Genomic DNA, 24147 nt, shown 5'->3' on the forward strand with positions numbered 1-24147 from the left:
GTTGAAAGGCTTGCAGAGCATTGAAGATTGCTCTGAGCTCCAGAAGATTGATTTGATGGAGCCGGTCCGCACTGGTCCAGAATCCCTGAGTGCGAAGACCATCCAGATGCGCTCCCCAGGCATAGGTCGAGGAATCGGTTGTGAGGACTTTCTGGTGGGGAGGAGAGTGAAAAAGCAAACCTCTGGATAGATTCGAAGAGGTCATCCACCAAAGTAGAGACTGCCGAAGAGCAGGAGTGACGATGATGTGTCGAGTCAATGGATCCGCCACCTGAGTCCACTGAGATGCCAGGGTCCACTGAGGAATTCTGAGATGGAGTCTGGCGAACGGCGTCACATGAACCGTAGAGGCCATGTGGCCCAAGAGGACCATCATGAGTCTCGCCGAGATGGACTGGCGAGAAGATACAGACTGGCAGAGATGAAGAAGGGAATCCATGCGCTGAGGAGGAAGGAACGCTCTGAGGCGGATGGTATCCAGGACCGCTCCGATGAAGGGGAGCGACTGCGTGGGCCGCAGATGAGATTTGGGAAAGTTGATCTCGAACCCCAAACTCTGCAGGAACTGAATCGTGGACAGGGTCGCCGAGATGACCCCCGATGCCGAAGGAGCCTTGATGAGCCAGTCGTCGAGGTATGGAAAAACCTGAAGACCCTGGTTCCGGAGTGCAGCAACCACCACTACCAGACACTTCGTGAAGACTCTGGGAGACGAGGACAGACCGAATGGAAGCACTCAATACTGCAGATGCAGATGTCCCACCCGAAATCTGAGGAATCTGCGGGAGGCCGGGTGAATGGGAATGTGAGTGTAGGCCTCCTTGAGATCCAGAGAGCATAACCAGTCGTTCTGCTCGAGGAGGGGGTATAGAGAAGCAAGCGTCAGCATGCGAAACCTCTCTTTGACCAGGAATTTGTTGAGGACCCTGAGGTCCAAAATGGGTCTCAGGTCGCCCGTCTTCTTCGGAACAAGGAAGTACCGGGAGTAAAACCCCTGGTTGTGTTGGTCCACAGGGACCGGCTCGGAGCCGTAGCAAAGCCTGGGCTTCCTGAAGAAGAAGGGCGGACTGAGTCAAGTTGGAAGGATACTCTCTTGGAGGGTGGTCCGGAGGGACCCGATGGAATTGAAGAGAGTATCCTTCCCTGATGATAGTAAGGACCCAGAGGTCGGTGGTTACGTCCTCCCAGCGATGATAAAAATGATGGAGGCGCCCTCCGATGGGAAAAACAGGGGGAGGCAGAACGAGACTGGTTATGCCCTCGACGAGACAGTCAAAAAGGCTGAGGAGCCTTAGGGACAGCAGACGGCTGAGACTTTTGCTGACCCTTCTGAGGAGGCTGCCGCTTCGCAGGTTGCCTCGCAGGAGGAGCTTGCCTCGGCTGATAACGCCGCTGATAAATCAAAGGCGGTCGAGAGGGTCGAGACTGCTGAGGCTTGGGCTTCGGCCTAAGAATGGACTGGAAGGATTTTTCATGATCCGACAACTTGTTCGTGACAGTCTTGATGGATTCGTCAAAAAGATCCGCCCCAGCACACGGGATGTTAGCCAGGCGGTCCTGAAGATTCGGGTCCATGTCAATGGTCCGTAACCAGGCCAAACGGCGCATTGCCACAGAGCAGGCTGCTGCTCGTGCCGAGAGCTCGAAAGCATCATAGGCAGATTGCATCAACTGAAGACGAAGCTGGGACAGCGAAGCAACCACTTCCTCAAACTCAAACCGAGCCTGGGACTCGATGTAGGGCGTGAATTTCCGAAGCACAGGCAGAAAAAATTCCAAGTAGGTGGCAAAGTGGAAATTATAATTCAGTACTCTGGACGCCATCATAGAATTCTGATAGATGCGTCGTCCAAACTTATCCATGGTCCTGCCTTCGCAGCCCGGAGGTACCGAAGCATACACCTGGCCAGGATGAGACCGCTTGAGCGAGGATTCGACCAGGAGAGACTGATGAGAAAGCTGAGGTCCCTCGAAGCCCTTATGATGCACCGTGCGGTACCGAGCATCCAATTTCCCAGGGACCGCTGGAATCGAGTAAGGGGACTCAAAGCACCTCATGAAGGTCTGATCGAGGAGCTTGTGCAGAGGCAGGCGTAAGGACTCGGCCGGAGGACGAGGGAGGTGCATGGTATCGAGGTACTCCTTGGAGTAGCGAGACCCAGCATCGAGTGTTATGTCCATGTCATCCGCCATCTGTCTGAGAAACGAGGAAAAGGACAGCTGGTCCGCCAGCGCTGGTCTTCGAGAGGGACTAGAAGAAGTCGAGGCTTCGGGCTCCACAGAAGTCTGTGAGCAACAGGACGAGTAAAACACCTCGGGGTCCTCGAACTCCGGGCCCGGAGGAGACCCCGCCGAAGCAGAATACACCAACCGAGGCAATTTCTTCTGAGGCGAGACGGTCGAGTGTCGAGAGGAATGCCTCGAAGAGTGTCTGGATCGATGCTCCTCACGATGCCTGGAAGGGGATCGAGCCCTCCTGTGAGCGTACTGGTCCCCAGAAGCCTCCAAGGAGCAGATAGGACTCGAGGCCGTCGATCTCAGAGGCGGAAGAGTAGGAGCCTCCCCAGTAGCCGCCCAGGCTTGATAGGGGGTTCGGAAGAACTCGTCCTGTTTCCTGCTATGCCCAGGTCTGGGAGGCCTCGAAGGTGGACACCACACAGTGTCATGGGGCGGGGTAATAGGCTCCAAGGGAGGCAAGTCGCTAAGGGAAGCTCTCCTCGAGGGAATAGGTTCCAAGGGAGGCATATCACTAAGGGAGGCCTTTCTCGAAGGAATTTGTTCCAAGGGAGGCATGGTACTACCCGAGGGCCGCCTCGAAGAACCGGATAACGCTCGCCGCTCCTCCTCGCCAAGCAATGAGGTCGATCGGTGCGGTGGAGGAGGAGGGGGCGGTCCGCCCCTCGGGACCGGAACTGGGAGGTCACCCTGGATCGAGGCAATCAGCCGGGGACCCATGGTAGTCATGAGTTCCACAAACTGAGCCTCCAGGATGGACTTCAGCGAAGCCGATATGGAGGGATCCGCACCAAAAGGGGGCCCTTCCGCACGGTCTCCGCACTCTTTCGGTGCCGCGTGCTTTTGCTTGCCAGCCTTCGGCACTTTAAGCACCACCGGTGGAACCATAGGGGTCGATACCTGTTCCGAGGAGACGGAGGAAGGCACCGGCGCCGATGTCGAGGCCGAAACCGGCGTGAACGAGGTCGGTTTCAGAAGGCCCGAAGCAGCCGGGGAGGCAGAGGGCTTCGCCGAAGGGGCAGGAGCACCAGTCGATGTCGAAGCTGAAGAATCCAATGAAGCTTCCATCTTGAATATGGACTCCCACAGCAGGCAGCGGCGCTTAAACGCTCGCGCCGTCAAAGTGGAGCAAGGCCGGCACGATTTCGGAAAGTGGTCCAGACGCTGTAAGCAGCGTCGATGAGGGTCCGTGAGCGAAATCGCGCGCTGGCACTTGCTGCACTTTTTAAAACCGGTTATCGGCCGGGACATAGGCCGGAAAAGTACCGCCGCAAGGTCAAAGGCGCGGGGCCCCAGCCACGCGGCCGACCCGGTATCGGAAGTAAAAATTTTTTTTTTTTTGAAAAAGAAATCAAAGAAAGAAATAAAAGTACGGGAGAGTCCAAAAGAACCCAACCTGCGGCAAGAAGAAGGCAAAAAAACAATTTCAATGGGCGCAGAATTGAAGTAAACTTCTCAGCTCCGCGGAAGAAAAAGAACTGAGGAGACATGCCCGGACCATCGGGCGGGAAGGCACTGGCGCATGCGCGGTGCGGGCATCTCGAAACTTCTAAGTTTCTTCAAGCAAGACATGCTTGTGGGACGTTCGTATCGGGGCTCTGTCGGATGACATCACCCACTAGTGAGAATACCTGCCTGCTTGTCCTGGGATAATGGAAGATTAGGTTTTTACCTTCTATATAATTTTCTTTTTGTTAGTCCCTGTAGGCCTCCATATGCTATGTGATCAATCGCAACCCACAATCTGGGAGTTGCAGAAATCCAACACTTTTCTGAGCACATACTCCTCCCCCTTAGACTGAGAGCTAGAGCCATATCCAGTTTGGTCCCAAAGCTAATTAACATACCTGAACAAATCCAGGACAAGGGGGGTACAGGGGAAGATCCCCAGCAACATAAACAATTTCTGAACTGGTCTGATCTGTAAAACATGAAACAAACAATAAAGAGGCACAAAGGCAATCCAGAAAAACATTGAGGAACAATGTAGAACCAACCTGCTGTGTGCAATGAGCACCCACATGAGACAGCCTTCAGTTAAACATACTCACAGAAGTGGAAAACTCCCCACAGGATCTGTCAACTGGCTGGAAAGTCTTCAAGCCTGCAAGGAGAATAATCAAGGCAGAAAGAAGCAGGCTATTCCAAACAACTGAGCTTATATAGAGAGGGTAGGTCATATGGAATCCTACAGGAACTAACAGAAAGATTATCGAAGGTAAAAACCTAATCTTCCATTCTGTCACATCCCTTTCAGATTCCATATGCTAGGTAACATACCAAAGCGATGGTAGCAGCTAGAGAGGGACAGAAGAGCTTGCCCTCAACATAGAGGTCCCAAAAATAGCATCCAAGCAAGCCGCCACATCAACGTGGTAAAATAGGAAAAGGTATGAAGAAAGGATGAAATGTGCGAGACTCCACCCACGATGCAACACTTCTAGTTGAAAGGTCCGTAAAAAAAACCTGTGGCTGCTTGCTGCGGGTGATGTAAGACGCGGAAAATGACCAGTCAAACTCTTTGAGCTATCAAGGAATTGAACACCAGCAGAACATGGTGAGGTGCAGCAGTCAGGACAAAGAAGTGATCAGCAAGACTCTCCTGACATCTAACTTGCGCAAGATCTGATCCTGTCGCTCTGAACCTGAGGAAGGAAACGCAGGCAAACGGACCTCTAGATTGACCTAGAAGGCAGAAACCACCTTTGGTGTAAAAGAAGGTACAGTACAGAGAACAATTCCTGCATCTGGCATATGGAGAAAAGGTTCCCTGTGAGAAAGAGCCTGGAGCACCGAAATACCCCTTGCCAAGACAATGGCGACCAGAAGGACAGTCTTGATCGTCAGATCCAGAAGAGTAGCTGCCAACAGTAGCTTGAAAGCCCTGAAGAATGATGTTAAGATTCGACAAAGGGAAACCACAAACGAATCTGGTCACAGCTGGATGAGCAGTAGGCAAACCAGAGCCTCTGTGTGCTCAGAAGCATGAAATGCCTGCACCCTGAACTTCAAGGGAGGCCACTGCTAAAACCCTCTCTACACCTGCTGGAAGAAAAACCTGGACCAATGAAATAGGAGCCTTCTCAGAGTGCACCTGATCCTTGGCACACCACTATGAAAAGTCTTCCAGGCTGTGGCATAAAAAGCCATAGTAGAGAGTGTCTTTAATTGCAAAAGTGTCGAGAAGACTACATCTGAAGAACTATGCTCTGTCAAGGCTGAATGCCCAAGAGCCATGCCATAAGAGTAAAGTGCTGTGGATGCTTGGGCACTGGTTCCAGACTGAGAAAGTAGTGATGAAGAGGGAATCTGAGCTTGCTGTCCCGCTGAAGACGGACGACATCCACAGACAATAAGATCAGTCTGGAGTAACTAGAATAAGTTTGGGATGCATCACCATCCAGTGGATGACCCAACCACCCAGAGGCCACGGAGGGAACATATAAAGAAGGATGTGAGCTGTCCAGGGCGGAAACAAGGCGTTCAGCCCTAAGCTTCTGCTCTCTGTTCTGTGACTGAAGAAGCACCTGACCTTCGCATCATCTGCTGAAGCCATCAAACTCTGCACAAACAAACGGAAAGCCGTCCATGAGAGGGATCATGCTCCCAGGTCTAGGACTGGTTGACTGAGGTAGGCTACCAGCACTTTGTCAACTCTGGCCACCGAGAGTGACAGAAGAAATGATTCTGCCCAGTAAAACAGCATAGGAGCCTGCTAGCCCAAGGGAGCACTTCTTGTGCTCCCTTGACCAGTTACATATGCCGTGGCGTTGTCAGAGAGTACTTGCATCGCTGTTCCTTCCAGAGTGGGCTGGAAAGCGATTAACTGCAGCTGAGTCACCAGGAACTCCAGATGAGTGATCGACGAACACTGTGGACAAGAAATCCACTGCCCTTAAATGGAGTGGTCCCTGCAGTGAGCATTCCAACCCAACAGGTTGGCATATATCATAAGAGACATCCACTCAGATCTTGCTCTGCCTTAGCGGAGAGCCTCCCCCTGAAGCCACCAACCCAAACTGCTGCGAGCCGGTACTGTCCAGGGGAGCAGACGCTGAAGGGGATGACGCTGCAGAGACCGCGAGAGGAGGGACTCCTGTAAAGGGCGCATGTATGCTTTGGTCCAGGGGACCACCTCCAAGCAGGCAATTGGGGACCACATCATCTGCAGACAAGGCAGGCCGCAGGAGCCGGACAGTCCAGATCTCTGCTCTGGAGTTATCGATCATATTCATGTGCCTTGGGAAGAAACACATGACCCTGCTGGTGTCGAAGAGAAGGCCCAAATACTCCAAGGACTGGGACGGTGTCAACTGGCTCTCCCAGAAGTTGATAGTCCAACCTAAAACCTATAGCAGGGACACTACTGTCTCCACCACACATTCGCACTCCTGTCAAAGCAAAGCCCGGATCAACCAATCATCCACGTAAGGAGAAAAGCCTCCACAACTACCATCACTTTGGCGAAAGCGCGGGGCACCGTTACGAGGCCAAACGACAGAGCTGTGAACTGGAAATGCTGTTGCAGAACATGGAAACACAGAAATCTGCAATGCTCCGGAAATACTGGAATATGGAGGAAAACCTCTGTGAGATTCAAAGACACTAGAATTCCCCAGAAGACAGAAGCAATGACTGCTCACAGCTTCTACTTGGAAATAAGGAATGCACAGGAAACAAGTGAATGACGAGATCCAGAACAGGCCTCCAATCATACTATGGCATGATGAATTAGAAAGAGTATCTGCCAAAGCCTGAACCATGGTCTGGAACGAGTACTAGAGCTCAGATGTCGAAGAGATGCTGCAAAATAGTGTGGACCTTTGATTCCTGTTCCGGCCGACCTGCTAGCAAGTCCACAAACAAATCCGGAGGCAGGCAAAATAAACTTTCTTGTACCCCTTCCAAATGATGTCCCACATTCATTTATTTGAGGAAACGCGAGTCCACTCCTAGTAAAACTGATGGCCCTCTGAAGGGCTGTTGTAGGAGCATTAGCTGCCAAGGATCCGGATGTCGGAGGATGGCAAGAATTGGAAAAATTGGCACAGGGACTGTATCCCTGGGAATATCTCTGGGAGGAATAGCCTGAGGATTTTTGATGAAAATGGCAGGAGGGACAAAAATTACTACCATCCCCTCCCAAAATCCAGCAAGACTTGTTCACAGGGAGAGATGTAGGGCGGCAATCAGCAACACCGGCCAGAGGTCATCCCAACCTGTTCCCAAAAAGAAGCTGATTCGTGAAAGGAAGACTGCTTAACGTGGCCTTGGAGGCAGCATCCCCAGCCCAAGGACAGATTTAAAGAAGTCAGCACATAGACACCTCATAAGTGGTAAGAACTTGAAAGAGATCAGAAAAGTCATTTGCCACATAATCCACACCGTCAGGCACTAGCTGGGGACAAATATCCACTTCCGCAGAGTACACCCTGTGCAATCTTGCGTGTCAGGAATGGTCTCTGGGTGAGATATTTCCCCCAAATCGCAGACCCAGGTCAGCTCCCCAGCCCTGAAGGTGAAGCCCAAAGTTCCCTCCCCCTCCCCCAGTGTGTTGCAGCATGCGGTATACGGTTGCAGATCCGTTGAAACCAAGGTACACATTTGACAGATTAAGGGCTATGGAATCCATCCCAAATGATTTTTTTATCAAATTGAGGGGTTTTGAGGCAGAAATAAAACTTTGAAAAAAAAATTGTTTAAAATCCAAGATGGCCGCCATTGCTGCCAGCGAATTCACACCAAAAATAAAATCTGAATGTAAAGAATAGTGATTTGGGGTCTGGGGAGGTGGGGACCTGAACCCTACCCTCAGAAACTGTGAAAAATGATTTTTACAACGTTTAACAAGCCACCCCTGAAGTTCCCATAGGAAATAATGGAGGTTTTACTCAGTCTCAGAAGTGCCAGCCTGTCAGCACTTTCACAGCAGCTGAATAGAGGAAAAGGATTTTTCTGCCTCAGAAACTAAATGACTTGAAGATCTTTGGACTGCCAGTCGGCCAGACACCGACTAACATCCGCCCCCACAGATCCTCTCCATGTGATCAGGGGTTGGAAACACAGCTTGCACCCTGAATTCCAGTGGGAGTTCGCTCCGGACATACAACCTGTGCTTAAACCTGTGACAATGTCAGTGGGCAAGCAAACTCCCAGGGTAATAGACCCCAAGTCCAAGAAGGGTGGCAAACAGCAGTCTGGCGCCAAAGATCCACCGAAGGTTCTCAGTGAAGCAGCAGTTTGGCTCTGTGGGACTACATCCTTTCCTCCAACAGGGAACCACCAGAAAGGGGTCTCAAGACACTGAAGCTACCGAAACTCCCCCCCTCAACTTTAAGTGAAAAAATAAGAAAGAAGCAGAGCAATTCAAAAGACTGCATTGATTGCTTGCAGAAATTGAAACTGGATATGTCTCTAGCTCTCAGTCTAAGGGGAGGGGGAGCATGTGCTCAGAAAAGTGTTAGATTTCTGGATTGCGGGTTGGGATTGAACACCTAGCATATGGAATCCGGAAGGGACATAACAGAATACCCATTAAACACATTTATGCCAATAGGCTTTATTTGCATAATGTAAATGGCTAATACTTTTTATAGTAAGTAGCCCATTGTTAGTACTACATAGTGAATGAAGCTGTCAAACTATTAAAATCAGACCCTGTTAATCTATTGCTTTTCTCTCTTTTTTGACATTTATATTAGCTTCTAATCTAAATCTTCAGCAGTCTTCTAATCCACTATTTTTCCTTTCAGATTCAATACAGATTACAACAAAGAGTTCCCTACATTAAGAATTATATCAATTATAATGAAAACACAAATAATTAATACAATGCTAACAAGTGTAACACTTATTAAAAAAAAGGTCTTGAGTGCCTTTTGAAAAATAACATATTACATTACATTAGAGATTTCTATTCCGCCATTACTTTGCGGTTCAAGGCGGATTACAAAAGAATTATCAAGGATGTATTACAAAAAGATATTACAAAGGTATCTGGTCATTTTCAAGGAGAGTAAGAAATGAATATGGCTAGTTGTTTTGGGTTGGGGGATTTAGTGAGAGGCGGGATTTGAAACTTGCGGTCTTATTTCTTTTTTCATGGATTTCTTGAAGAGTATAGTCTTTATTTCTTTTCTAAATGTTTTGTAGTTTGGGGATGCCGTCAATAGATTGGCGACTTGGTTGTCTAGTTTGGCTGCTTGAGTGGCTAGGAGGCCATCATATAGTTTTTTTCCGTTTAACCTCCTTGATTGGTGGGTGTGTGAATGGGGTGTGTGTTTCCCTATGCCTGGTTGAGGTGTTGTGGATGAGGCGGTTGTTCAGGTAGTTTGGGCTGTCTCCGTTATGACTCTAGCCATCTTATTTGTAAAGGAAGACTATTCCAAAGCTCAATAGCCTGATAAGGAAAAGATCATTCCAAATGGCTCTTTCTAATTATGAGGGGCTGCTGAGAAGAGAATGATGTGGAGCCATGAAACTTACAAGCTATTCCACACTTTTCTTTTCAGTGATATGAAATGAAACGGAAAAAAGTGTCAAGAAAAGAATAACTTGTAAGTTTCAAGGCTCCACATCATTCTCTCCTTGGTTAGGCTGAGAACATTTTAGCAGCCCGTCGTATTGTGATGTCATAACTTGCCGAGAAGGGACGGAGAAATTGAGTTCCTGCAGGGATGGGGAAAAATCTGTTTACGTGTCATTCTCCACTCTCTACAACCCTCGTGGCTAGCGAGAGTTTTATCCGCTGGTCAAGACTACCATTCCTGTTGCACACAAATTATTTTTATTGCGATTCTATTATAGTAACATAGTAGATGACGGCAGATAAAGACCCAAATGGTCCATCCAGTCTGCCCAACCTGATTCAATTTAAATTTTTAATTTTTTCTTCTTAGCTATTTCTGGGCAAGAATCCAAAGCTTTATCCTGTACTGTGCTTGGGTTCCAACTGCCGAAATCTCTGTTAAGACTTACTCCAGCCCATCTACACCCTCCCAGCCATTGTGTTATAATTGTTGCCCTCTCCAAGTAACCTGTGGGTGAAACATGGCCATGCTGGGCGATTCGTGTAAATAAGAACATAAGCAATGCCTCTGCTGGGTCAGACCTGAGGTCCATCATGCCCAGCAGCCCGCTCACGCAGCGGCCGAACAGGTCCAGGACCTGTGCAGTAATCCTCTATCTAATCTAATCTAATCTAATCCTTAGGTTTGTATACCGCATCATCTCCACGTTCGTAGAGCTCGACGCGGTTTACAGTAGGAGAAATAGGAAGGAACTACAACAGAGGGTTAGAGGTATCTATACCCCTCTATCCCCTTTTCCAGCAGGAAATTGTCCAATCCTTTCTTGAACCCCAGTACCGTACTCTGCCCTATTACGCTCTCTGGAAGCATATTGGCTAAGGCTCTTAACATTTGCATCTCCTCTTCCCATTGGCTAAGGCTCTTTGCACCTGCATTGTGATGTCATAGAGCTTTATGGTTATAGAAACCTAGAAACATGATGGCAGATAAAGGCCAAATGGTCCATCCGCAGCATCCACTCTCCTCCTCTCCCTATTGGCTAAGGCTCTTAACATTTGCATCTCCTCTTCCTATAGGCTAAAGCTCTTGCACCTGCATTGTGATGTCATAGAGCTTTATGGTTATAGAAACCTAGATATATTGAAAATACGTTTTGTCAGATTCAGTTATGAGCAGGGATTCATCCAGACCAAAAAAAAACATATAGATCAAGCTGACATACTAAAAATCAAAAAAGATGAAAAGGAGAAAAATAAACCTCAATTGAGGGTCGTTGGGACTACACAAGTACCCAACCATCCACTCATCATCACGGGTTTATAAAAAACTCCAAAACATGTATAAATAATCAATTCTCACATCTTTCATTCACACAAGGTCTTCTTTTTGTTATTGTTATTCTTTTTGTTATTTTTCAGTCTTTTTTATATATATAAAATTTCAATTTAAATGTCAAGCAATGAAAAAGGCCCGAATCCCAAGCTTAACCACATTAATTGGCGAGGACTACAGCTGAATGTAATCAGTATAAGCAGTTTTTAGAGATATGCAGCATATATCTGAAATCGTGAAAAAATACACTCATCTGAAATCGAGGATTTTCACCGAGAGGCTTCCAATTCAAGATCCCGACAGAAAAGACTTTCTGTTTCGCCCGACAAGGGCTACTTCAGGGGAACACTATCAACTCCAATATCTCTCTGCTTCTAATTATCTGCTGGAAATAGAGCCGACAAGGTCTTCTTTTTGTTATTGTTATTCTTTTTGTTATTTTTCACAGTCTTTTTTATATATATACGGTACCGTCTTGAGAGGAGTCGGCTCTATTTCCAGCAGATAATTAGAAGCAGAGAGATATTGGAGTTGATAGTGTTCCCCTGAAGTAGCCCTTGTCGGGCGAAACAGAAAGTCTTTTCTGTCGGGATCTTGAATTGGAAGCCTCTCGGTGAAAATCCTCGATTTCAGATGAGTGTATTTTTTCACGATTTCAGATATATGCTGCATATCTCTAAAAACTGCTTATACTGATTACATTCAGCTGTAGTCCTCGCCAATTAATGTGGTTAAGCTTGGGATTCGGGCCTTTTTCATTGCTTGACATTTAAATTGAAATTTTATATATATAAAAAAGACTGTGAAAAATAACAAAAAGAATAACAATAACAAAAAGAAGACCTTGTGTGAATGAAAGATGTGAGAATTGATTATTTATACATGTTTTGGAGTTTTTTATAAACCCGTGATGATGAGTGGATGGTTGGGTACTTGTGTAGTCCCAACGACCCTCAATTGAGGTTTATTTTTCTCCTTTTCATCTTTTTTGATTTTTAGTATGTCAGCTTGATCTATATGTTTTTTTTGGTCTGGATGAATCCCTGCTCATAACTGAATCTGACAAAACGTATTTTCAATATATTTACTATTAGTCTCACGTTTTTGCCTCAAAACAAATTATAGAAACCTAGAAACATGATGGCAGATAAAGGCCAAATGGTCCATCCGCAGCATCCACTATCTCCTCCTCTCCCATAAGAACATAAGCAATGCCTCCGCTGGGTCAGACCTGAGGTCCATCGCGCCCAGCAGTCCGCTCACGCGGCGGCCGAACAGGTCCAGGACCTGTGCAGTAATCCTCTATCTCTACCCCTCTATCCCCTTTTTCCAGCAGGAAATTGTCCAATCCTTTCTTGAACCCCAGTACCGTACTCTGCCTTATTACGCCCTCTGGAAGCGCATTCCAGGTGTAATTTGGATTGATCGGCTCTTTGGTTTTGTGTTCAGCTTGTGTCAGATCTTTGCCTCTTGTTTGTATTACACTAACACACCTATCCAGGTTGCAACTGCACAGATGAAAGTAGCAGACTGCATGAGACCGTCAATGAGACAGAGCACACACATCTAAATATGTGACTGACTGAGTGAAAGGTACCAAAAGTGGAGTATGTGACTTATTTATGAGTATACTACAAAATAGAGGGATATCCCGCCAAATTTAAGCCCCAGGTATGGACTAAGTATGTCTAAAAAATGAGAAACATTCATCAATAAAATGGATAATTAACCCCTAAAAATCACTCCCCCCCACACACACACACTTTAGGTACCTTTTAGAACACAAAAAACAAAGATATGAAAAAAAATTGCAGCCTCTGCCTCTATAGTACCGAAAACTTTCAAAGAGGAAAGCTGAAACATTCTTCATAACAATCGCTGGCAGATTGAACACACAAAGTTTAGTATCATTGAATCATCTCTTCAAACTTACTTTGAAGGCGACAGTAATTCCTTCATAGCGATTTGCTACAATTTGCTTAACTTCATTCTCTATATTTTCTTGGCTTGTGCCTCGTACATCAATGTAATCACAGTCTGAACTTGCATAGTGACAAGAAATAGCCTGCCAAAAGGAAAATATCAACCCATCAGTGTGCATATGCTTTAAAATAAAGTCTTCTCCTTTGCTAGGCTATTTTTTTTAATACGTCACCTTTCCAATTTTAACTTAAGGTAGTTTACATTTTTTCAGGTACATTAATCTCTTCCCTAATTAATTTACAATCTATGTGGTGTGACCAGGTATAAGCAAAGCAAGACTGGTTAGTCTTAGAGGCTAGTGCAGGGGTGGGCAACGAAGGCCACAATCCAGTCAGGTTTTTAGGAGTTCCCCAATGAATATGCACAAGATCCATTTGCATACAATGGGAGGCAGTGCATGCAAATAGATTTCATGCATATTCATTGGGGAAATCCTCAAAACCCGACTGGATTGTGGCCCTTGTTGCCCACCCCTTAGCATGCACACGAAAAAGAAAGAGTCCCCTTCACTTCTGCTTTAGTACAATGCAGTATTTTTATTGAGACTACAATTCAATATGTTGGTAGGGAACAAAAATGCAAAAGTTTTATTCCACTGTAAAGCTCCTTTGCTACTCTTGAGGGCTTTTAATCTCAGTTCCCTTTACTGGTCCTGGTTCCCCTGTCTTCCAGCTTCTTGTCCTTTTGGGTACTTGTTCCCAATGACTCAGCCAGAAACAGGAAGAAAAACAAACCACTACAACAAAAATATAGCTTTCAAGCCAACACCTATATTACCTGGGCAGGAATTGCACAGTCCCAAAACCTCCTGCCCTTCCTCTGCTCTAGAAGCAGGCCTCAAAATCCACAGTCTTTTAAAATTTAGGCTGCGGCCTAACACAGGCCTTTCTTATAGGCCTTCAATACTCAGGTAAATGGTGAAATCAGAATTCAAGAATTTACAACATCCATTTACACGCAAGAAAAACCTGATAAAACTACCTTTGAGCCTTTACTGCCAAGCTCAAAGGAGCGGGTTCTACTTCCCAGAATCCTGTACCCGCCCAAGAACCCTTCAGGTTTATACATTAGAATCTTTTCCTGGGTTTCATCAGAATTTACAGCTGAACCTTTCTTGGTACTAGTTGTGTCATCACAGAGGCTTGAGCTGCTTATGTTAGCCAACTCCCTTTTACACTAAATCTCCTTTATCTGCTCCTGTAGAAAGGTCACTAGTACCGTGGTGGTCAGTATAGAACAGGGATCTCAAAGTCCCTCCTTGAGGGCCGCAATCCAGTCGGGTTTTCAGGATTTCCCCAATGAATATGCATTGAAAGCAGTGCATGCACATAGATCTCATGCATATTCATTGGAGAAATCCTGAAAACCCAACTGGATTGCGGCCCTCGAGGAGGGACTTTGAGACCCCTGGTATAGAAGGTGCCACAGGATGTCTAGGGATTGGTGACCCTGATGATGAGGCACGCCTTTGAGGAGACAGAACCTGTAAAGAAGGAGAGCATGTCTCGGTGCTTAGAGTGTGTCGATGGTGTTGATGCCCAAAATGATGCAGATACATGCCTGGATGGAGAAGCATGCTTATGCTTCTTAGCTTTTTTGACAGATGACTAAGATGGTGAGGATGTTGACAACGAGCGAGGTTTCGAAGTTGGTACTATCTTTGATGCCATATCGGCACTGGAGGTTGCAGACATTTCGATACTGTTGATGTTCCCGATATCGATGCTCCCGAAGTCAATGGAAAAGGTTTGTCGAATTAGAGCAGTCTAGCTTTCAGTGATCTTTTAAAAGAAAGTGAACAGTAAGCAAGACCAAGACACTGTCACTGAAGACACCAATTATGTGGATCAGTGATTGATTATGGTCATGTTGCACTGAGTGTATCGCTTAAAAGCACTGGATGGCCTTGGCATGGAGGAAAACATGCCGATGCAAGATTGAAGGATTCAATAGTCCTAGGTCAAGTAGATGGGTCACTGAAAACAATTCAATGCTCCTGTCCTGAAAACAGGCTTCTTAGGGGATAAAGACATGAAAATTGAAATAAATTTTTTTTTTTTTTTAAATTAAAAGGGAAAAAGGAAATGAAAAATACTGAGGAAAATAAACACAAGAAGGCACCAATAAAACTCAAGTTTGATGTGCTTTGGACTGACTCCAAAGAACACAGCTTCTCATCTCCGGAAAACTAAGAACTGATGGTCTTGCGAGCCAACAACGGGCAGGAAGGCACCAGTGTATGCATAGTACTGGCAATCTCAAGACCTTCAAAAGATTTAAAGTGACAGTATACTCTTTTCATTGTCCATACCAGGCTCTGTGGATGACATCACCCACATGTGAGCATATGCTGCTTTTCAACCTTTTTAAAGCAAAGAGCCACAATGGGTAGGATAAGGGGGTTTGAGGTACAATTTTTAATGTAAAATGGGTATATATGCATAAACTGACCATGGTTGCAATTCTGAAGTGCTGCCCGTGGCTGCCTCATTGCTTTCCTTCTGCCGCAGTCCGCCCAAGAGGAAACACAGAAATTTCATCATTGGTGATGGACTGTGGTAGAAGGAAAGCAATGGGGCCACGGGCAGCACTTCAAAATCGCTGCTGTGTCAGCGGGAAAGTGACTTTTTTTGGCTCCTCTGGAAACTGTATTCTTTGGACTCAGCTCAATGCAGCCGGTGGGTGTGTCTGTTTTCTATAGCTCAGTTGCGCCAGGGGAAGGTGAGGGCGAAGTCAGATCTGCGCCGAAAGGAAAGGCATGCTGGCCCACAGGGCAGTTGACCTGTTTGCCTTCCCCTAATGCCGGCCCTGCTTCTCAGTTAGCAGCAGTAGGAATCACTGCCTGTTGAAGCAAGAGAAGAACTGCAACCACGTAGTCAAAGAGCTGTGGGTTGCCGACCCCTGTCCTAGGATAAAGATAATATTGCCTTTTATGCTGTCCCATATATGCAATTACCTTAGTAGGTTAAGTGCTGATCCCACCCCCAGAAGATGGGTTAATGGGTTAAGTATATCAAATTAAATAGGGACAAGGCACCTACTTAATCGTATCACCAAACTGTTAGATATGCCTTGTTCTTTGGAGAAACGATTAATGGGTTAAGTGCCATTGAAAATTAGCAGCTAGTCCTGAACAAGTGATTTAACCGGTCAGCAGCATTTCTGGCTGGTTAAGTGGTTTTGAATATCAACCAGGTGCTCTTTATCTACCATCATTTTCTAAGCTTCTATGTTTTTTCTTTAGACATTGTTAGCAGTTGAGATTGAGTCTATAGTAAGCTTCAGCAACATTTCTGCTACTCATCACATAACATTGCTATTAGACACAACTAATATTGCACCCAGGAGTTTGGAGGAAATCACACAGAGCAGCCCTGTTTACAACTCTAACACCAATGGTTTCACACAAAGCAGCCCTAGCTACAACTATTAGCAATATTTTCAGAAGGCACTATAGATCACCATCTTTTATTAGACAGACTTTCTTCAATCGGTATTACCGATCCAGTATTGTCTTGGTTCAAATCTTACTTTACTGAGCGTACTTCTAAAGTTATATTTAATAATTCAAACTCTAAAAGCTCATTAACTTCCCATGGTATTCCCCAAGGATCTATTCTGTCCCCCTTACTTTTTAATATCTTTCTTGCACCCCTGATGACTGTCTGCCAATCTATAGGTTTCCATGTATTTGCATACGCTGATGATATTCAACTTCTGCACCCTTTGGATCCCAATAACTCTTTGGAAATCACAGCAATTAATAATAAACTTGAACAAATCCACCAATGGTTAGATATAAATAGGTTGGCTCTTAATATTGAAAAAACAAAAACGATGCTTTTTCCATGGAAAGAAACTCCTAAACTTATCACCCCTATCACTATAAAAAATATTCCTCTGCAATTAGTTGATTCTATTAAAATCCTAGGAGTCATATTTGATAGTAAATTAACTTTTCATGAACATATAAGTAGTATCGTAAAATCTTCATTCTATAGGCTCCGTCAAATTCGCTCTCTTTCACAATATCTTTGTTCTAAATCATTAAATATTCTTATCCACTCCTTAGTAATCTATAAAATCGACTACTGCAATGCCCTTTTTAAAGGAATTGCACAGAATAAAATAAGACGGCTTCAAATAATACAAAATACTTCTATTAAACTAATAACAAAGACAAAAAAAATTTGATCATGTAACACCACTCCTTAAGAATGCTCACTGGCTTCCAGTATCCCACAGAATAACATATAAACTATGCCTACTCACTTTTAAAGCAATGCTTTTTAAAACACCTGCATTTATTTTTAATCCCTTACTCCACAAATAGAATATTGCGATCCAACGAACAGCATTTATTAACAATTCCATCTCTCAAGATCATTAATACTAGAAGACAATTTATTTTCTCTGTCACTGCTCCACAAATTTGGAATTCCCTGCCAATTTATTTAAGAAAAGAACATGATATCGATATATTCAAGATTAATTTAAAAACATTCCTTTTTAAAGATGCTTTCGATTAACATGTTTTGCCCTTGAATTCAATAAAGCAATGTTACTTACCGTAACAGTTGTTATCCAGGGACAGCAGGCAGCTATTCTCACTAGTGGGTGATGTCATCCGACAGAGCCCCGATACGGACATCTTGCAAGCATGTCTTGCTTGAAGAAACTCAGAAGTTTCGAGATGCCCGCACCGCGCATGCGCCAGTGCCTTCCCGCCCGATGTACCGGGCGCGTCTCCTCAGTTCAGGTAGCTAGCCTGAGAAGCCAACCCAGGGGAGGTGGGTGGGACGTGAGAATAGCTGCCTGCTGTCCCTGGATAACAACTGTTACGGTAAGTAACATTGCTTTATCCCAGGACAAGCAGGCAGGTATTCTCACTAGTGGGTGACCTCCAAGCTAACCCCAATGGGATGGTGGGAGAGTTGGCAACTTAAGAGAACAAATTTTGTAACACTGTTTGGCCAAACTGTCCATCCCGTCTGGAGAAAGTATCCAGACAATAATGAGAGGTGAATGTATGAACCGAGGACCAAGTGGCAGCCTTACAAATCTCCTCAATCGGTGTCGATCTGAGGAAGGCTACAGAGGCTGCCATTGCTCTGACCTTATGGGCTGTGACCTTACAGGGAAGGGATAATCCAGCCTGGGCATAGCAGGAAGAGATACAAGCCGCCATCCAGTTGGAGATGGTGCGCTTCGATACCGGTCGTCCCAACTTGTTTGGATCAAAGGAGACGAAAAGTTGAGGAGCAGTTCTGTGTGGCTTTGTGCGATCCAAGTAGAAAGCTAGAGCACGTTTACAGTCCAGAGTGTGCAAAGCAGATTCTCCAGGATGAGAATGAGGCTTTGGAAAGAACACCGGAAGCACGATGGATTGGTTGATGTGAAATTCAGAGACCACTTTAGGTAAGAATTTTGGATGAGTACGGAGAACCACCTTGTCATGATGGAATACGGTGAACGGTGGATCCGCCACTAGGGCCTGAAGCTCACTGACCCGACGAGCTGACGTGAGGGCCACTAGAAAAACCACCTTCCAGGTGAGATACTTGAGTGGAGCCGTGTTGAGAGGTTCAAACGGAGGCTTCATAAGATGAGACAGGACAACATTGAGATCCCAAACCACAGGAGGAGGTTTGAGAGGAGGGTTGACATGAAAAAGTCCTTTCATAAATTTGGAAACCACAGGATGAGCAGACAAAGGTTTCCCTTGTAGAGGCTGATGGAAAGCCGCAATAGCACTCAGGTGGACTCGTATAGAGGTAGACTTGAGGCCAGACTGGGACAGGTGTAGAAGATAATCCAATACAGAAGATAGGGAAGCTCGCTGAGGTTCCGTGGCATTGGAAATACACCAGGAAGAGAATCTAGTCCATTTTTGGGAATAGCATTGTCGAGTAGCAGGCTTCCTGGAAGCCTCCAAGACCTCCCTCACTGCTTGAGAGAACTGGTGAGGAGTTATGTTGAAAGGAACCAAGCTGTCAGGTGGAGGGACTGCAGATTGGGATGAAGTAGTGAACCTTGATGTTGAGTGAGTAGTGAAGGAAACACTGGAAGAAGTACTGGCTCCCTGCTGCTGAGTTGAAGTAGAAGGGAGAACCAAGGTTGTCTGGGCCACCGAGGAGCAATCAGAATCATGGTGGCATGGTCTAATCTCAATTTGACTAGAGTCTTTTGAATGAGAGGAAAAGGAGGAAACGCATATAGGAAACGTTTGCTCCAATCCAGCAGAAAAGCATCTGCCTCTAGGCGATGAGGAGTGTAGATCCTGGAGCAAAATTGAGGCAGCTTGAAGTTGTGGGGGGCTGCAAAGAGGTCTATCTGAGGTGTCCCCCACTGAGCAAAGATCTGATGAAGGGGGTCGGAGTGGAGCGTCCATTCGTGAGGTTGAAGTAGACGACTCAATTTGTCTGCCAAGACGTTGTCCTTCCCCTGAAAGTAGACTGCTCTGAGGAAGGTGTTGTGGCGAACCGCCCAATCCCAGACTCGAAGAGCTTCCTGACAAAGAGGGGCCGAGCCCGTGCCCCCTTGTTTGTTGACATAATACATGGCGACCTGATTGTCTGTGCGAATAAGGACCACCATGTCGTGAAGCAGATGTTGAAAAGCTTGGAGAGCATTGAAGATTGATTTGATGGAGTCGTTCCGCACTGGTCCAGAACCCCTGAGTGCGAAGACCATCCAGATGGGCCCCCCATGCATAGTTCGATGAATCGGTCGTTAGAACTTTCTGATGGGGAGGAGAATGAAACAGCAAACCTCTGGATAGATTCGAAGAGGTCATCCACCAGAGAAGAGACTGCCGTAGAGCAGGAGTGACCACAATGTGACGAGATAACGGGTCGGACACCTGAGTCCACTGAGATGCCAGAGTCCATTGAGGGATCCTGAGATGTAGTCTGGCAAAAGGCGTCACATGAACTGTAGATGCCATGTGGCCTAAAAGGACCATCATGTGTCTCGCTGAGATGGATTGGCGAGAAGACACTGACTGGCAGAGTAGAAGGAGAGCATGTAAGCGTGGAGGAGGAAGGAATGCTCGAAGTTGAATGGTATCCAGGACAGCCCCTATGAAGGGGAGAGACTGGGTGGGCTGAAGATGGGACTTTGGAAAGTTGATCTCGAAGCCCAAGCTCTGCAGAAAACAAATGGTAGTCAAGGTCGCCGAAATGACCTTGGGAGCGGACGGGGCCTTGATGAGCCAGTCGTCGAGGTATGGGAACACCTGGAGACCCATGTTCCGGAGTGCAGCGGCCACCACTACCAGACACTTCGTGAAGACTCTGGGCGACGAAGATAGGCCGAAGGGAAGCACTCGATACTGCAGATGCAGATGTCCCACCCGGAATCTGAGGAACTTGCGGGAGGCCGGATGAATCGGGATGTGAGTGTAGGCCTCCTTGAGATCCAGAGAGCATAACCAATCGTTCTGCTCGATTAGGGGATAAAGAGAGGCAAGGGTCAGCATGCGGAACCGTTCCCTGACCAAAAACTTGTTGAGGACCCGAAGGTCCAAAATGGGACGCAGATCGCCCGTCTTCTTCGGGACCAGGAAGTACCGGGAGTAAAACCCCTGGTTTTGTTGATCCACCGGTACCGGCTCGACGGCCCGAAGCCGGAGCAAAGCCTGAGCTTCCTGGAGAAGAAGAGCGGTCTGTGTGGAGTTGGAAGGATACTCTCTTGGAGGATGGTCCGGGGGGACCCGTTGGAAATGAAGAGAGTATCCCTCTCTTACGATGGAGAGGACCCAGAGGTCCGTGGTGATCGCCTCCCATCGATGACAAAAATGATGGAGGCGACCCCCTATGGGAAAATATGGGGTAGACAGAACGAGATCGGTTATGCTCCCTGGAGGAGAGTCAAAAAGGCTGAGTAGCCTTGGGAGCAGCCGGCATCTGAGGCTTTTGCTGAGTCTTCTGAGGCGGCTGTCGCTTTGCAGGCTGTCTCGCAGGAGGGGCCTGCCTCGGTTGATAACGCCTTTGGTAGATTATAGGCGGTCTAGAAGGACGAGACTGTTGTGGTTTAGGCTTAGGCCTCATGATAGACTGGAAAGATTTTTCGTGGTCTGACAGTTTTTTAGTAACAGTCTCGACAGACTCATCGAACAGATCCGCTCCCGCACAAGGCACATTTGCAAGTCTGTCTTGGAGATTCGGATCCATATCAATGGTGCGAAGCCAAGCCAGTCGACGCATGGCGACCGAGCAGGCCGCAGCACGAGCCGAGAGCTCGAAAGCATCATAGGAGGATTGCATCAATTGGAGGCGCAACTGGGACAGGGTCGCCACCACCTCCTCAAACTCAAACCGAGCCTCAGCATCGATGAAAGGTGTGAACTTGCGGAGTACCGGCAAGAAAAAATCCAAATAGGACGAGAAGAAAAAATTGTAATTGAGCACTCGAGTCGCCATCATTGAATTTTGATAAATACGTCTACCAAACTTATCCATCGTTCTCCCTTCCCTGCCAGGAGGCACGGAAGCGTAGACTTGGGAGGGGTGCGAACGTTTAAGGGAAGACTCGACTAGGAGGGACTGATGAGAGAGTTGAGCTCCCTCAAACCCCTTGTGGTGCATGATGCGGTATCGAGCATCCAACTTGCTAGGTACCGCAGGTATGGAATACGGTGTCTCCAAACACCGCATGAGAGTCTGGTCAAGTAACTTATGCAGGGGAAGCCGAAGTGTCTCCGCCGGAGGATGAGGTAAATGCATGGTGTCCAGATACTCCTTAGAGTACTTCGACCCAGTATCTAAGGCCACATCCAAGTCATCCGCCATCTGTCTGAGAAAGGATGAAAAGGAAAGTTGGTCCGCCAAGGCCGGCCGGCGAGACGGACTAGAAGACGTGGAAGCCTCCGGTTCCAGGGAGAGCTGGGAGCGGCATGGAGAGTATGAGGTAGATGGTTCTTCATACTCCGGTCCCTCTGGCTGGGATAAATCTGAGGATGAGTATCCCATACGCTGCATTTTCTTCTGTGGAGACACCTCTGAATGACGCGAGGAGTGTCTAGAAGAATGTCGAGATCGATGCCCCTCCCGATGCCGGGATGGGGAACGTGATCTTCGATGCATCGATCGATCCCTTGAAGCCTCGAAGGAATGGATTGGACTCGATGCAGTGGAGCGCATGGGAGGCAACGATGCCGACTCACGCAGTGCCACCCAAGTCTGGTATGGAGTGCGAAAGAACTCCTCCTGCGATGCAGTATGCCCAGGACTCCGATTATCAGGGGCCGATGTAGTACCCTGGTGACGTGGAGGTGTAATGGGCTCTAAAGGCGGCATGTCAGAAAGGGAAGCCCGCCTAGTGGGTTCCGCCGCCCTCCGCCGCTCCCCCTCGTCGAGCAGGGAAATCGAACGACGAGGAGGAGGAGGAGGGGGCGGACCGCTCTCCGGGACCGGGACCGTAGTATCGCCCTGAATATTAGCGATAAGCCTCGGTCCCATCGTCCGCATGAGCTCAACAAATTGAGCTTCGAGCAGGGATTTAAGCGATGCCGATATGGAGGGATCCGCACCGAAAGGGGGTCCTCCTGCACGGTCATCGCGTTCCTTCGTGGTCGAGTGCTTCTGCTTGGTAGCTTTGGGCACTTTTATGACCACGGGAGGAACAGTGGAAGGCGGTACCTGAACCGAGGAGACGGGAGCAGGAACCGATGCTGAACTCGATGCAGAAGCCGGTGTGAACGATGCTGGCTTCACGATGCTCGATGCAGGAGTCGCAGATGCAGGCTTCGAACAGACCGGTGAAACATCTGTCGAGGTCGAAGCAGATGGCTCCTTAGAAGACTCCATCTTAAACATGGACTCCCAAAGTAAGCAGCGCCGTTTAAAAGAGCGCGCTGTGAGCGTGGAACAAGGCCGGCACGATTTCGGAACGTGTTCTGGACCAAGACACTGAAGACAGCGCCGGTGTGGGTCCGTCAACGAAATCGCACGCTGGCACTTGCTGCACTTTTTAAAACCGGTGATAGGCCGGGACATAGGCCGGAAAAGTGACGTTGCTAGGTCGAAGGAGCTAGGTCGCAGCCACGAGGCCGGCCCGGCCGAACCGCCGGACGAAATAATTGTAACTTTTTTTTTTTTTTTTTTAAATAGAAATAAAAGTCAAAGAAAGTAAGTAAAACAATAAAACGCGGGGAAAGAAGGCAAAATACTGAAATTTCAGTCAGCGCAGAATTGAAGAGAACTTCTCAGCTCCGCGGAAAGAAAAGAACTGAGGAGACGCGCCCGGTACATCGGGCGGGAAGGCACTGGCGCATGCGCGGTGCGGGCATCTCGAAACTTCTGAGTTTCTTCAAGCAAGACATGCTTGCAAGATGTCCGTATCGGGGCTCTGTCGGATGACATCACCCACTAGTGAGAATACCTGCCTGCTTGTCCTGGGATAATGCTGTTTTCAACAATTCATTTGAACTCCCATCCTTATGTTTTTCCCAACCTTCTTTTCTATTATATGTTGTAGTTCATATCCCCTTTTCCTTTTTATTCATGTTTGTTAAAGTTCGTATATAGTTCATTTTATTTTAATGGTTATATATGAATTAATGTTTTATTTTTAATTTTAAAATTGTAATTTAAATATTTTCTTTTATGTATGTACATCGCTTTGAAGCAAGATTAAGCGATTAATCAAAAATTTTAATAAACTTGAAACTTGAATAAACTTGAAGGCATGGGTCTCTGCAAGACTCCCTCTGCACTTGCCTCTCCTGACACCGACTTCTTGAGTGTACACTGCTTTGGCCAAGGTTTCCTATGCCATTACTGATGCAACTTTGCTCAGAAGGGAGGGAATGAGAAACAGTACATGAATGGAGTTTTTCCTCACACTGTTGCCATCTCCAGAAAAACTGCTCTGCACACACTTTTCCTGACACCAACTTCCATAACTGAATTCTGCCTCGGGAAATTCTTCACACTATTCCTGGTATGAAAACTACCTTGAGAAGTGATGGAGCTCCCTTCTGCTGCCAGTCACTTCAGGGTATTCCCCCCTGTCACCACCTGCTGGAGACAGAGAGTACTGAAGAGTTAGTGACTGCATGGTGCCT

The 24147-nt window shown here is 47.0% G+C and overlaps 1 protein-coding gene across 1 annotated transcript in view; it reads right to left on the reverse strand.

Moving 5' to 3' along the window:
* PHYH (phytanoyl-CoA 2-hydroxylase) overlaps positions 1–24147 on the reverse strand; it is a 55333-nt gene that overhangs the window by 4334 nt on the left and 26852 nt on the right. Inside the window, exon 8 of the mRNA XM_033959241.1 lies at positions 13030–13161. Coding sequence (XP_033815132.1) covers positions 13030–13161 — 132 coding nt within the window. The remainder of the gene's footprint in view (positions 1–13029; positions 13162–24147) is intronic.

Source organism: Geotrypetes seraphini, chromosome 9 (assembly GCF_902459505.1).
Source record: "Geotrypetes seraphini chromosome 9, aGeoSer1.1, whole genome shotgun sequence".
Taxonomy (NCBI): domain Eukaryota; kingdom Metazoa; phylum Chordata; class Amphibia; order Gymnophiona; family Dermophiidae; genus Geotrypetes; species Geotrypetes seraphini.